At 50.3% G+C, this 15,795-nt stretch overlaps 1 protein-coding gene across 6 annotated transcripts in view; it reads left to right on the top strand.

The window, feature by feature from the left end:
- LOC106038726 (uncharacterized) overlaps nucleotides 1-15,795 on the top strand; it is a 154,140-nt gene that overhangs the window by 98,443 nt on the left and 39,902 nt on the right. For all 6 annotated transcript variants that reach the window (XR_010833549.1, XM_067002243.1, XM_067002337.1 and 3 more), the window contains exon 5: nucleotides 14,245-14,405. Coding sequence is in view for 5 of the 6 variants with exons in the window: in XM_067002243.1 (XP_066858344.1) it covers nucleotides 14,245-14,405 (161 nt within the window). In the remaining variant the exon portion in view is untranslated. The remainder of the gene's footprint in view (nucleotides 1-14,244; nucleotides 14,406-15,795) is intronic.

Below are 15,795 nucleotides of genomic sequence, written 5' to 3' on the forward strand. Positions count from 1 at the left end.
ACTAACCATGCAATGGAAGGAAACAGCACAAAACGTATTTTGCCGTCAGTGCTTCTGCAGTGAAATCCTGTCCTTTCATGCACTGTGCTGTACCTTATTGCCAAAATTACCCTGCAGTCCTAATTGATCCGCTCCGTTTGCATACCCTCAAAGCCCTCAGTCTTCCTTCTCGAACGCTTGCCTGCTGAAACCTGGGAGAGACCTTTGGTAACCGTTACTTGCCGTGGAGAGCAGCTGACACCTGTCAAAGGGATGATAAAGAGCCCTGGACGAGGTAGCTAGCCTGCTGGGAGCGAAATGGCTGGGCTTAGCTGGAAAAATTTAACCTAAGAGCTTAGGATCTGTCGTCTTCCTTGTGGAGTAAGTGGCAAAGAGGTCTAGCACTCAAAGGCACTGCAGCTTTATAAGGCATAGAGAAGAGAAGATCCGTTGGGTTAACTTGCTAAAAATATCTGCATTGTGTGTATAACTGGGGGGGCTGGAGGAAGCTCAAGCAGAGGCTGAAGAAAGTTGGGTGAAAACAGACTTTGGGCTACCCAAAGGCTGACCTGTAACTCCGGGAGGTGCGATGACTGAGTAAGAGCGGTGCGGCTGGGAGGAAGTGTACGTAGTCAAATTTTCCCTCCTACTTCAACATTCAAATGCGGATCGTAAATATAGAAGGCGCTGCCTTCGTTGGGTGACCGTTCCTTGGTACTGCTCGTCCGGCTGCTCCGTAGCCTTACTTTTCAAAGAGGGAAATAACAAAAGGTATCATTGACAGTGCCAGGGTGAATTTGCTTATACACATGTAAGCATAACTGGTATTGTGAAATGGAACGAGTGGGGCATAGGGAATTTCCAGATCCCAAGATGAAAATAATTTCAGAGAAGTATAGACAAGTTTGAAGCATTACCACGGTAAACGAAAGTTGCTAGGTCCTTTTTTTGCTGCCACCCGATTGTGTACTTTTTGGCAGTGGAGATGTGTTTTTTTTTTCGTGAGACTCAAAAAAACATGAACAAGCCTGCATGGATTTTATAACACATGATACCTTCACTTCGGGATCACGGGATTCGGGTTGGAAGGGACCTCAGGAGGTCTCCAGTCCGACCTGCTCCGAGTAGGATCAGCTGTCTCTGGCCTTTACTTGGTGCTATTGCTGTAACCAAACTTTTAAAAGTAGTTGTGATTATTTAGCCTTGGTAGTGAAAAAAATCTCAGGCCGAATAAAGGCCACTGATCGATTAATTGAGTTTTCAGTCACACTTTTTAATGAAGTACTATCTACTTTCCAAGAGCAGCTGTGTCTTTCTGCATGGAGGCGAGGAGGATAAAGGGAAGAACAGACACACCAGTACCAGACTTCTTCACCGATCATCACCATATGGATTTTCTCCACTTGCCAGATACGCTTAAACTGAATTGTAAGTTATTTCAGCTCTGGGGCTGCTCTCTGAGACTTGTCACAGCCCAAGAGTCAGCTCAGTGAGGTTCAAGGAGCCTGATGGTGCAGGGCTGCTGCAGTTTCAGTGACCATTTGAAGCTTGACATGAGTTCTGCCCACTTGTTTTCAACACGTGTGGGTACCATTGATGAGCATGGTTAGGAAAGTGTATACTTCCACGTGTTTTTTTAATTGCTATTTTTTTCCTTTTGGTATGATGGTGATGAAAAGTACCTAGGCAAGGCTGCCTGCTTGCCTGCGGGCTGGTGGTTGTAGGACAGGCTTGCTTTCTGTCACTGCCCTCTTCAGGACAGACCGTAGCTCATCTCTCACAGCCGTGTGTCTCCCTTCTCTTCACGACCTTCCCCGGTCGCTGAGGCTGTGCCTTCGCAGTCCCCTTACCGAGCCCTCAGCCCGCAGTGCCTCTGAAAGGCACGGCCCCATTTTGATCCCATTTTTGGACGCTTCACCGGGCAGGATTCGTGCAGCCAATGGACTAGGTGGCAGGAAGACACAGCGGGTTGCCCTTCAGCAGAAATGGGTCTTGCACTGGATTCAGTTGGGCTTGCTGGAAGCGTTCGAGGTCTGCTAGGTCCTTACCTGGCAGAGTGATTCAGGCACATCAGTAGTCTCCATGAAATCAAAACAATTGGGACCTAGCTTGGTAGTAACATTCGGTTTTGAAATTCTTTTAAGATCAGCAATAACGCAGTTACCCAAATTTCACAGGTCTTTTTAAAATCTGATTTCTTGAATCCATGTTTAGACGTAAAGGACTGACCTCAAGAGGTGAGAGCATTCCCAGTGAGGACCGAGTCCCGTCTGGGCCCCCCTGTCCCACAAGAGGTCGGACCTGATGGTCTTACAAAGTCCCTTCCAGCCCCTGTTGTTCCAGGATACAATTACTGAATTTATTTGATACTAGAAATGGCAATCTTGTGACACCTTAAACTAAATGGACTGGAGACAGAAGTGGGAAACTGGATTATTTTTTTGTCTGTAACTGATGGAGCTCAGCAGGACAGGAGAGGAGAGTTGCTGGGTACCAGCCAGAGGCCTGTGGAGAGATGTGGGTGCGTTTACCGAAGGCAGGAAACCTGTGACACATCTCAGAAGTATTCAGCAGGTTTGGAAGGAGAAGAATACTGATAATCCCTTTGAAAAGCGGGAAGCTGTGCGTGTTAAAAGCGGTCCTTGCCGCAAGTGGCAGCTCTCAGCACTGCTTGGCACTGCGGCTCGGCCAAGCAGTCTTGGCACAGAACCCGGCCTTGACCAGGAAATGGTTTTCTCTGCAGCTCAACGTCGAGGGGAGGCAGCTTCGCTTCTCTTTGAACGCACACCTGGAGAAGGTGGTTTTAAAAATGATTCTGCTTGAGCAAGTTCATAAAAATCTGCCTGGGTGACAATAAATGTTCTTCGGCTTTGCCCTGAACAGCCTCTTCCTTTGAAGTTACTGGAGCTTCTTTGTATGATGTTTTTGTTATTGGGAGAAATATCTCAAACCTAAAGATTTACAGGGCAACATCCATGTTATAGAAGACTCAGAGGAGAGGAGAAACAAAGTTATAAACAAAAATGAGTACTCTTATCCCAAGACCGGGTTTACAAGATGAAGGTGTTTTTCCCTGCTGGGTGTAGCCCACATTTTCCTGCGTAATGGCAGCCACATCTCGAATTAAACAAAATCTTTGTTCCTTTCCATTCAGACTCAAGGTGCAGAAGAATTTCTCTTCTCATTACAATCAACCCTTGGCTGCAGTGGAAAGAACGGATGTCTGAAAGTCTGCATTGTGATTTCGTTGTGGGATCAGATAGAAGTTGAGGATGCAGCTGAGAGAATGAAAGGTTTTAATCTCGGGCTAATCGTAGTGGTAGCTGGCAAAAATGGGCAGTGAATGAGGGCTTTATTAAAATATGTTCTCAGGTGTCAGTGTTGGTTTCTGTCAGATCTCTAACACGTAGCAAAACTGTTTGAGGCGTGAATGCAGAACAGGCTTAAACCTTTGGAAGACACTTCCAGAGCCAGCAGAAACACCCTGGTAGGGTTTTTTTTTTTTTTTTCCTTGAGTCCTGTTGGTTTTCTTTTCAGCGTTCCTCTTTGCCAGATTTTTAGTCCAGGGGAATGCATCCTGTCCTGCAGTGTCACCCCCAGGACGCTGGGGTTTGCTCGCTGGAGCTCCCGGCGTGCAGCGCGTGCGATGCCTGAGGCCAGTTGGTCGCAGCAGCTGGTGCCTCTCCTTCGTGGTGCAGCGAGAACAGGGCTGGCCGGAGGGAGCACTGCTGGAGCAGCGTGGAAATAGGGACCTGCCCCGTGGTAGGAACCACACAGCTGTAACAGGTAACTGCAGAAATAGGGAACGACAACAATGCGTTACCATTAACGAGGCATTCTGCAAATAAAAGGCAGGTACCCCTTCAGCTGTTGGCATTGCGTTGAGGGGAGCTGGGGCACAGTTTTCAAGCACCATCAGTTCCAAGTTCATGAGAACCATCTGCAGCAAACGGCCAAGCAGGGTGTAGCATTGCTGAGGGGACTGGGGAGAAAGCTGGTGCTCTGGGGATGTGGAGCCTGCCGTTACCTTTGACATCTGCGGTATTATTTCAGCTCACTGCTTGCTTTCTACGTGCGTTGGTTTCCTTTTTTTGCAGAGTAAATCTGAGGACTTCAGGCTGTAAGTGTGACTGAGGAAAAAAGCACGGTACAGGGAGATTGGGATGGAAAGGTGGGTTCAGCTGAGCACTCTTAAAGGAGGTTTGCCAGAGGTGTCGCAGAGCTAGGTGAAGACTTCACTTTCTCCTGCCTTGGTGCAGAAGGAGAGAAGATACGGCCGTAGCTTTCAGCCACAGGAAGTGCAAAGATAGAAGTGCGGGTAGCTTGATAAACAGGGACAGGAGCCGTAATTAGTGCTGGGAAAGCACCCTCGTGCTCTCCGGGCCTCCTCGTGGAGCCGCGCGGTGCCAGCCAACGGCAGAGGAGCCACAGGTTGGTGCCAGCGATTCATATCCACTCGGTGGAGTTGCTTTGAGATTTGCAGATGATACAACTGCTAAGTGCTGTTATTAATGTTTCAAAGCTCCTGGCTCCCGTTTCCATGTGTGGATCATCAGGCTGTCTTCCCTTGCCATTTTAAAATAATTGGACGACCTGAATATCTTCGAAGTAGCTTGAGTTGCTCAGGCACAGGCTTTACAAATGAAATCTTTCATCTGATACACTTAATGTTAATTTTCCTTCTGTAATGGGATTCTCTTTACCCAAATTTACATGATCGAGCTTGCAGCCTGTTGGAGACGTTCTTCTCTTCCAGTGGTAAATGTGCCCGAGCATCTCCTAGTATGTGGTGAGAAACACGTAGGTAGCTGCTCGTGTGTCATGCGCCTCCGCGGGCAGATAAACAATGAGGGGTTTGTGCGGCTGTTGCTCCAACAATACTTCAGAAAAGCGCCGGCCCGCCTGGCTGTCACTTCTGTTGTTGTACTTTGCTCTTGGTGACATCACTGGTGGCAGCTAAACGAAGTGTGTTAATTGTTAGATGCTCTTTGGCCAAGGATGTTGACTTTTCCCAGCAGCCAGTCCTACTCAGCCAGTTCGGCAGAAGAAGCTCCGCGAGCCAGAATATGGCCACTTGGTTACACGTACTGGTGAGAGAGGAGTCGGTCTGTTTAGATGGGAGGTAAATAATTAAGGAGAACTAAAAGCCATGTGAATCATCTTTACGTTTTCAACGTCTCCCTGCCGATGATGCAGAGTCAGCTCTGAAATTAAAACCCTCCACTGTGTTAAAAGTTGCTTGTGATGCCTCTGAGACCAGTGCTGGCATGGGGAACAGTGCTGTTCTCCAGGATTGTTTCTACCAAGGTGAGGATCTCCAAGTGCCTTACGAGTGGGGGGGGATCAGGAGGTGTGATGTGCCATCACGACAGATGGACAGACGGATTTCAGCTGGGCATAGCCCATACCACGGCATGTACGCCGCCCTCAGGATGAGCTCTTTGCCTCAGGCATGAAGAGTTGACGTTAATTCTGCCAAAACCATCCCTGCTGGTCCCTCGGCTTCTTCAGAAGGCTGTCATGTGCCTGTGGTTGTCTGCTGGGGAGGCCTGGCGGTGAAGTTCAGGGGACTGTCCTTGCTAACCCTTGGTATGCTCAGACCAAGATGGACTGCCCGGGGGGTTTCCAGGTACAATATTTAAAGTGAAGCGGCGCTGCAGAGGCCAGGGCAATGTCATGAGCTTAAACTCTGTGCAGTAATAACTACATCCTCCCGGCTGTCCCCGGGGTCCATCCACTTCTCAGCCTGCCTCTCTGGATAGGGAGAGCTTAGCCCTCGATGCTGTGCTCTAGAGACAGCTCCTCAGCGGCACCCATTTCATCTTCCTCCCCAAATCACCTCCTTCCATGGCTGTGTCCTCGCCAGAAATGTAAATCTGAGGTCACAAATGGTGCTGGGTAGTGCTGAGCTGGAGACTTGCTCGTTAACATCAGTAGGAAATGCAGTCCGGAGCTGGTGGTGCACTTTGAACGTCGTGCCCTTAGCCATGAGATGATTCTTCCTTCCTCATAAACATCCTTTTATTAAAGTAGGAGGATATTGCAGGATAAAATCCACTTTCTGCTTTTTATCTCACTGTGTTTACTTTCCAATTATTTCTATTAAGAGTGAAAATAGATCAATCGCTTCCTTTGCAGGCTGGCCCGAATTCTTCATCCCCCTCTCATAGACGAGGCCTGTGCTGCAGAATTTCATTTGCAAATTGGAACAGAAGTCTTAAAACTCTAAGAGTCAACACGCTAGCTTGTGTTTTTCCACTTCGGTGAGGAGACAGAGGAAAAATGTGCGCAGTAAATCATTATCAAAAAGCTCTCATTTTCTGAAACACCTTGCACAGCAGCTTAAAGCAGAATTGGAAAACAGATCCCTTCGTTGCCATCGGGCAGGGCTGCGAGGTTCCCGGCTTCCCTTGAAAAGGGGAGAGCCCAAGGTAAGGTAGCTGTGTGCAGTCAGATGAATCGTGCCGTGGAAGTGGCCGTTTCCTTTTGCTGGCCGTAAGCGGAGTCCTCGTGGCTAACAGGGACACATCTACTCTCTGAGCATGCAAATATAAGTGGGATGAATCCCAGTTTTCCAGCCTGCTCCTCCCTTCGAGTTGGAACACGGCATGTTGAGTTGTCTCACTGGCTTAGGCAAAACGTGGAACAGGTTTTCAAGGGTTTCAATTTTAACGTAGGAATAACCTGCCATTTTTTCCCCTGCCAAATTTTGCAGTGGGGATTGTAACGATGCTGAGAAAAGAGCCCATCCATCTGAGCACTTGCAGTTCTTGTTGAACGACGTCGGAACGGTAGGAGCGTGTTTGGAAGAGGCTCGGTGTCATCCAGTGCAAGCCTGCGTTTCGGGACAGCCGACAGCCCGTCCTACCAGCAGCTCTGAAAACAGAGCTCAGATTGCTGTGGTCCTACAAACTGCTGGCTTCGCGGGAATAGGGGCTGCACCCAAAGCGCACGCCTGAGGGGACTGGAGGGGCTGACCTGGGGCTGTTGCAGCATGGTGTTTGCCATCAGCTTTCTTGGGTTGTGTGTTCAAAGCAGAGGCCTTGCGGGGCTGCTTCTGCTGGATGCTGCTGCCCACGTGGCTGTGTTGGCAGAGGCCGCAGACATCAGCGCAGAAGTGAGTACTCTTGTGCTTTTGGGGAAATATTTGCTTAGGGTGACACTCAACGTGTGTGTAAATACACAAGTAGCACCAAGCTGATGGATTGGGAAAGAGCAGGATTCCTAGGGACAGGAATGGAGCACGTTGTGGTCCTTCCCTGAAGCTGAGACCGGTGAGGCCAGTTCCGTGTACGTCGTCCGTGTAGTTTGGGGCATCCTTCCAGAGCTAAATCCTACATACAGAGGGAAAACAAAGTTGTTTGCCACAGCGCCGGGGTTGAGCTGTTAGTTATTGGAAGGGGGGAAGGCTTCTTCCATCTGGACAAGAAGTATCTTTGCCATTGCCCTTGGGCTTTATCAGGAAAACTTCTTTCCTGCTCGAATGTAAATTGACAGTTGTTTTTTCACTGGCATTAGTGCCAGTTCCAAGGACTAAGTCGAGTGGTGAAGCGATAATAGTGAATTCCTAATCCTCTTTTTAGTGGAGTTGCACATACGGGGCATGTGCAGCGCGGTGCCACGACAAGTACCGTGCCTGAGTTACGCTGGTGCTGAACTGACTTGTTCTTTCGGAGGCAGCGTTGGTCGGGGCAGAAACATGCTTGTGCTCATGCACCTCTGAAGTGGGATGACGGAAATTAAGGAACTGGCAGCGAGAACAAGCAGGGAGCCTAAAGGAAGCGGCGCTGCCAAACGCTGCCATCCCCTGCCAGGGCCGGTACCAGGGCACAGCGAGGCACACGCCGAAGTGTATCGGTGCAAGAGGTGACTTGCCCGCGAAGCTGACTCAGTGGGTCGTGGGCTGGGGTGTTTGCTTCTCTGCCGTGGAGAGCTCGGGTCCGCCGCTGCGGGATGCAAGGTGCTCGGCCCTGGTGGAAAAGCTGGGTTTTACGGTGAAAAAATACTGTGCTGGGGCTTGGCTTGGTCTTGCCCTGTTGTTAGGTTGTGCCCTGAAAGCTCTCCCTGCCATCAGTTGATGTTAGTGGTGTGCTGGAGCGGTTGTAAACTGGTTTTGTGTCTGGTTTTGGGCTCTCTGGGGTCTTCCAGTCTCCTCCATCTTCCTGAGCACAGCGAAAATATTTCACTGTGAGTTTTATCAATACCAGTGACTCGGCTTTTCAGGCAGGAAAAAAAATCGCTATTCTGAGAATTTTAAAGCATGAAGGCATCAGATAAAGTACACCTTGGGTGATACCCAGCCTGCCACGTAGGTCGCTTTCCTCCAGCTGCAGCTCTGCAGGCTACATCCCACCTCGTGGAGTCAGCGGTGCTGACGGCGCGCAGCGAGCAGCGGTGAGACGTGGCCTCGTGCCCCCGAAGCTTGAACTCGCCCTCCTTTCCCATCTTCCCTCTCCAAACCCCAGCGTGCACCCGTCCAGGCTGCGGAGTGACTTGGAGAGGCTGCACCGAGGTCGGAGGTTTGCGGTGTCAGCGCTCGGGACTCGTGCAGTGCTGCTCTCAGCTGGCTGGCCGTGCCCTCCCGCGTGCTCACCTTTTTTTACACGTGGTTGCCTGCCTGCCTGTCACCCTTCTCCGGCTGCTCACGGTATCATTTTACCTGTACTTTTCCATCCCGGGTGAGGGTAGCAGGATAAACATGGTGTGATGCAGAGCAAAGCCTTACTGTAATTTTTCGCAGAGGTGCCAAGAGCTTCAAACGTGCCATCTAGTGGTGTAAACACAGCACTCCCCATCGAGGAAACCCCCCCCCAAATCCACCCCCTCGTACTCACTACTTCTGAAATATTCCCTTGTTCTTGGCGGAGGTAAACACTTACAGGTTCCTGCTACCCTGTCGGTTTTTGGAGTGCATGGACCGAGCTCTTCAGGGACTTGATAATCAGGAGGAGCAGGGAATTTTTTAGGCTATTCGACAAAGTATACGCTAACTCGAGAGGTCTGTACCTGCATGTCAAGAAAACAGTTTCTGCTGGTATTGCCTCCCCTTGGGGGAACCGAAGGGAGTTTGCAAACCAAATGAATCTTAAAGTTAAAACACTTTTGTTTTGGTAGGGAGGGGGAGATGATAATACTAATTCAGTGGTATACAATGATCCATCAACAGAGCCCTGTCGCGAGAAGCCCTCCCTTTGCAGATCAGAACTAGGACGTCAACTGCTGCGGCTGTAACCATTTTATTTTGTTCTCCACTTGGCTAAAGAAGGCTGCACCGAATCGCAAAAGACTCCAAAATCTTCCTGAAAACCTTTCTGAAAATCTTTCTTCATCACCAAGATAAGAACAGGCCCTACAAGGAGGAGCGTTAAAAGGCACGAGGCTTATTCCACCATTTGGCACGTGTGTGTGATGGATTACGGCCTGAATCCAGTCTGGCGTGAGTGTTTTGTCCTTACTGTTATCTCCGGTTCGAGCTCTGGCACCGAATTCGAGTTGCGCAGGTTGGGCTTTGTGTGCTTGCTGTTCCTAGGATTTTTACCTAGAGGTCATCGTGTCCTTTGTTACAGCAGGCAAGTTTCTTTCTGTTTGGATTGGGTTATGTGATCCATCTGCTGTAGCTACCAGAGGACGGCAGGAGAGCGTTTCTGTGCTCCCTCGCTTGCCCCTCAAGTCGTCCTTTTCAGAGCGGGGCTGGAACTGAGCCTCTCCTATCAGATCCTGCAGCTCCGAGCCTCCTTTGTGTGTGCTGCTTGTGTGTAAGCACGTGAGACCAAATGTAAAAAATCAAAAAAAACCACGAAATTTCCAGCACTGGGATTGCAAACTGCAAATAATATGGAAGGAAGATGCTTGTAGGGAGAATAAGAGAATTTAAACGTCTAAAAATAGCCAGCAGGCTAAGTGGGAAGAAAACTAAATGTGCCAGCATTAAATGCTGGAAGTGTATCTGTCCTAACTCGAGGTCTGCTTATGTAGCTTGGATAAAATGCAGAGAGAGGATTAAGGAGAGAAATCAAACCCCAGGGACGAGCAGCATCTCTTCGGCTGACTTTTCCAAGGACGGTTTGAGTGCGGTGCTGAGCCCCGGGGCTGCGCTCAGCGCCCTTCTGCAGGGTGAGGCTGGGCTCTGCACCCAAGCGCATGGGCCAGAGCCCAGGTACTGCCCGTGACGTTTCCGCCCAAAACTTCGCAGTTTACAGGCTTCAGGATCAGCCCCAGAAGAAGTTAATTTTAAAGGAGACGAGGTTTAGGTCGCAGCTGCTTTAGCCCTCGAGCTGCCTCCTCGTGGTGGCACAAAATGGGAGGGAGCCAAGAGTAGCAGGGGAAGCGAAGTGGAAGGTGCTTGTGCTCATCAGGTGGGACGGATCCTTCATTTGGGTGTGGGCTCCTAAATGACCCCGAGGTGGGTACCGTGGTCTCACTGCCTGTCTCTCTGTGCGTGCCTCCAGCTCCAGGGAGCCAGTGCTTGCCCCAGCTCACCTCCGACAGAGATGCTTTTTTTTTTTTCTGGAGCAGACGCCCAGGTGTCCCCCGTGCCCCACGCAGACCAGCAGAAAGCATCGCTGACCACCTTCCCTTTTCGTTTAGTGCTTGGGGCAGGCTTCCAGCGCTGCCTCCTCCTCCCCGGGCTTTGGGGGCGAGCAGTCCTGCAGGGCGAGCAGCAGTGATGGGGGCACGGTTCAGAAAGCTGCTGCAGTTGGCAGAGGAGCAAGGGTCCTTCAGAAGGACAAGAAAGCAGCACATCTGTAATAATAATAACAATAATTTTAAAAAACAGGGAAAAAAACAGCCCTGCATTGGGAAAATTCACATTGTGCATTTGGAAATAGCTGTCTTCGAAAGTGCTTGTTGTTTTAATTTTTCCGTCGGACTTAGGCGAGTGGTTTAGGTAAGCCATTTCTGCTGCTACCCGATCTTTTCTTTCAAGGAACATGATACTTTCACACTAAAAAAGCGGCTGCTTCTTACCTGTCATCTTTTCTTTGGCGTGAATGGGTTTTGATTTTATGGCAGGAAGTGTTGGACTGTTTGTGCCAATGGGATGCAGCGTCTGACTTTACGACCGCAGTGCGGGCCTTTTATTAGTAAAATTTAATGTGTAACAGGGTAATTCCGTTGCACCTACTACTATGCTGGCTTGATTTTGTACAAAATAAGCGTCTACTTCCTTGAAGGCCTTACATAAGCACTAACTGGGAACGAGCCCAGCGTGTTCGATCACAATAAAGGAGCTGATTCAGACCGGGCTCGCTCTTAGAAATAGTCGTAAACAAGTTTATATATAGACACTGCTCTTATATACAAAACTCGCTGAAGAAAATGTTTCTAAGGACCAGGGGATCTAATATATGGCACAGGGACTCTGCTCGAGCTGATCGCTGACCAAACCTGTTGTCGTGGCTCGAGGCAAGGTTTAAAAAAGAGAACATCTCTGAAATGCTGGTGCACGGAAGGGGCTGAGCTCTGAAGAGCTTTCTGCTCGTGCCAGGAGAAAGGCGTTTGATAAAAGGCTCGGAAACTCGGGCTGGCGTCCCACACGTGCAAATCCAGGTGCCGTGCGTGTTATATTTGGGTGTCGGGGTTGTTTCAAGCCAGTCAGGACCGGCGTTAGGCGCTTCGATTCCCTCGCTTCCCTCGCCTGTGCCCACTTGCACGCGAGATGTGACAGCCCCCTCTCCTTGGAAGTCCCCGCCGCCGAGCATCACGCGCTGGGGAACAAGGAGAGGGCTGTCATTTGGGGGGCTCTCTTCCCCCCCAAACCAGGCAGGACCCCAAACGATCCCGGCCAGAGCTCACCGACGGGGTTTTATCTCGAACAGGTACGAGCGGCGTGAGGGCTGCGTGTCCTGAGCTTTGCTGCCGGCTCGCGCTCAGCATCGCCGGCTAGGTGCGGGACCAGACGTGGGAAGCCTCAAGCCTTTGTGATGGGTTTGTAAGGACGGTGCCTCGCCTCCTCCCTGACGAGCTGAATTGTTAAAATATGTTAATGGCAGCAGACACACGAGAAAGGGTGAAGCAATACCCTGACACGTTGGATAATTAGATCATCTCCTGCGCAGGAAAAAACTCGGGTGCGAAACAGGAACAAGAAGTGCCTCCCTCCCCCTCTGTCGAGGCACCAGGTCGGGCTCTTCCTGCGTGCAGAAGCAGGTTAGACAATCGGATCTTCAGCATTAATTCCTTTTAGTGAAATTCCCAAAGATTCGAGGCGCACGTACGAGCACTAACGGCTACTAATCGCCTTGCGCTCGGCTGTTGGTTTTTTTTTTTGGAGAAGTTGGAGGCTTGTTTCGGATGGCTGAATTCGCGAGCTGCGTATTCGTGATGAAACAAACAAAAAAAACGAGCGCTGCTGGCCTGCATTCATAAACAGTGCCGTGGTTAATGGGGTTTCCTCGCTGAAACCCTAGTGATTGCTGTCCTGAATAGGAGTTGGATAAAGGGACTTTCCTCAAGAGGTGCAGGACGCTGTGGATGCTTTTCTCGTAGCCTTTGTCGTTCTGGCAAAGCGGGGCTTGATATTTCTTAAAAGATGGATTTATTTAAGGTAGTAACTGCTTCATAATCTCCGTGATAGCAGCGGGGTGGGAGCTGGCACCCATGGGGGGCCGTGGCAGCGACGAGCAGGCTGGGCTGTTTGAGTTGACTTGTTGATAAACGCAACCCTTGACTTCTGTTCTCTTCCTTAATCGCTTCCTTCAAAGAGTTAACTTCCCAAGCCAGCCACAGATTAGTTCTCTCGGTTGTTTTAATTATTCTTCTCGTCACGCACAGTGAAGGTCTCGTGTTTGTGAAATGTCTTCTTTTATTTTTGTGTGTGTGTGTGTGTGTGTCCCCTTCCATCGCTGCTCCAGCGATGCTGGCATCGCAGGCTGAGCCGGCCGCGGTCGTGTCCTTTTCACCCACTTTCACCTTTTTTTTTTTTTCGAGCACCCTCGGGGGTGACGCGAGCGCTCCGCTCTTTGGGATTTCAGCGAGGGAGAGGCTCTCGCGGGGGCCTCCACGTGCCCGCAGCTGAGCAATTTCCTTTTGTCCCACTGGCAGGTGACTCAAAGCAGGAGCGAGCAGCTGGCCGCGCCGTTAGCCGGTGGCCGCAGCCTCGGGAGATGAGTTGTGGAATTTCCATCCGAGTCAGGATTAGGCTCAGGAGATGGCAGCGGCACAAAGCACGCCGGGGGAGCGCAGGAGAAGAGGAAATCGTTCACGGCGACTCATCCTGTGGTTGGGTGATTCAGGGGTCTGCCGGTGGTGGTCACAAAGGCACGTGGCTTACTGCATCGTCTTTGTGTGCTGCGCAGGATGCAAACTGTCTCCGAAAATTAATCCTGGCCTTCGGATTTTTGTCCGGTGAATTATTTCCAGAAAGGAGTTACTGTATTTTCTGGAACGAATATTGTGAAATTCTTTTCTTTACAGTGGGCGAGTTTTCAGCTGGTGATTTATCAACCGAGTATTTTACAGGATCATAGTTAAAGGCTCTGTTTAAAGAAGAAAAAAAAAAAAAAAGAAATATCCTGTGCGATAGGGAAAGTAAAAGCATCTCGGTTTCCAAATGATGGGGGAATAACCGAAAGAGCTAGTTCTTGGAATAGGAGCTCCATTGGCACTCGGTGGTGATTTCCTGTGCATTTGCTGCGAGAGGCACTCGGTGATGTGAGTAGGTGGTACTAAAGGGTTATTACGAAACCAATTTTCAACCAGACGTTTTGAGTCATGGATCGGGAAGAAGGCTAGCAGCTTCGGAGCTCTCTCTTTGTTCGAGCAGCGCGCCTGGGAGGCGCAGGCAGGATGCTCCCGGGACGGAGCGGGGACAGGTTTGGCACCGGGGACCGTGCCCTTCTTCTTCTCCGTGCCGCCGCGCGCCTGCGATGGGCACGGGGCTGGAGGAGCCAGGAGCAGCGGGCAAGGTGCACGGCGAGCGCTTCCCTGCCTGGGTTTTATTTGTAAGTATTTGCTCGTGGCTTTTCCCAGACGTGAGAGACAAAATGGAGCTGTGTCAGGACGGATGTCTGCGCCAGGGCGAGGTGGTTTTTTTTTTTTTGGGAGCCCGCTCGGTTCTGTCCTGCGAGCAGCTGAGCTGCCACTGGCAGCAGACAGTTGGCTTCTCCATCAGGGAGGGAAAAAAAAAAAAAAAAAAAAAAAGGCAAAAAGGGGGCGTTTAAGGGAATTGGTCTGGCTCCTAAACCGAAGGAATTGTTGACCTACTGACTCAGTTATGAAGAATTAGGGAAACAGTCTTATTGTGGTTTCTTTTGTTGGTGGCAGATTCAGAAGGCGTCTGTGAGCGGCCGGGCAGGACTAGCACAGGAGAGGTGCTTCTGGTACCTGCTGCCTCTCGCCTGGGGCTTGTGCCAGCAAGGAGCCGAGGTGCCGACTTCACATCACACCTGGGCTCGATTTCGGATGCTTCTCCTGGCAACGCAGGGGTAAGTTTATGAACTTCTCCTTTTCGGTGCTAAGATGCTATCTTACTAAATGCAATGGAAAGAAATCTCTTTCCAGCTGTGTGAGCATGGCAAGGTGTATTCGTTGTTCAGCGGAGCAGCTCTGACAGAATGGCTGGCTGGCCCGTGCGAGTTAAGGAGTCTGGAAATCAGGGGGCACGCTTTGATCTGGGTGACAAAACCCATCCCAAATGGCTTTTCCCTCCCCACTTCCACCTGCAGACCTCCGCTGATGGGGGTGCTGAGCAACCTCTGTGCCCCAGCCGTGGGACAGAACCATCCCAGAGGCCCTGCTGCTCTCTCACATCCCTGATACTCGTCGCTGAATGAGCAGGGCTTCGGTTTTCTTGAATTTCGCATGATAATCGGATGTCCGTGCCTGGAATTCAATGATACTTTTCCTGAAATACGCCTAGAATAGAAATGTTATTTTTAAGTGGCTTTTTAAATCCCGAGAAAAAGGCTACCAATTAGTGGTTTCTCAGAAAAAAAAATAAAATAAATAATTAGAATAAAAAAATGATTAGCGTGCTGTTGGCTAGAAGGAATCCCCCTGGCTGATGGAGCTGGCTCTGGAAGTCGTGCTCTCTGGATCTGCTCTCGACTGCCACTGGTTTGGGGCTGGTTTTTGGAGGAGGGGGTCTTTTGGGGCAGTCGTTATTCCTAGCTGCCCGGTCAGTTAAGTGAGGGTAGTGATATTTAACTTCACCTTCTGTGCGTTATCAGCATCGTCACTCCGCTTTCCTTTTAAAGAGGATATTAGTGATGCCGTAGCTCTTTGCTTCCCAGCAGATCGTGCTGCACGCATAGATGGCAAGAAGATAGGGAAAGCAGAAGAGAGCTTGCTGGATTTACCAGGCTCCGTGGCACACCTCCTGTGCAGACAGCAGCTGCAGTAAGTGGTGCTGTGTGCTAACAGACGCGAGGATTTCACCGAGGGGCAGCTTTCCTGCCCGGGCTGGGTGACGTGAGGACGCTTGGCTTTTCCCAACCCTCTCGAGGCGTGAGTTTGCAGCACGGTGCTCGGGAACCTTCCCCCTTTTTTTCCTGCAGCATGGAGGGCAGCACACCCACCACCCATCCCCGCAGAGCTGGGAAGAAGCCCAGGGGCTCAAAAAAAAGAGGAAGGTTGAGCATTGTGCTGGATTTCCTTTCCTTAAGTGCTTCCTTTGGATCGCAGGAGAGGAGCTTTACGTGCGCGGCAAGTTTCTAGTGAGCAGTTGCGCCGAAAGGAGTGGGAGGCAGGGTCAGGGAAGAGTCACTCGGTTGTTATGTGGGTGTGAAAAGCCTCTGAAAAGGAAAAGGCGGAGGAAAATATTTCACTTGAATTAAACAAATAAAGGAGAATGTTATATGAATTAGATATTTAAAG

The sequence above is a fragment of the Anser cygnoides genome, chromosome 1 (assembly GCF_040182565.1).
Source record: "Anser cygnoides isolate HZ-2024a breed goose chromosome 1, Taihu_goose_T2T_genome, whole genome shotgun sequence".
NCBI classification, from domain to species: Eukaryota; Metazoa; Chordata; class Aves; order Anseriformes; family Anatidae; genus Anser; species Anser cygnoides.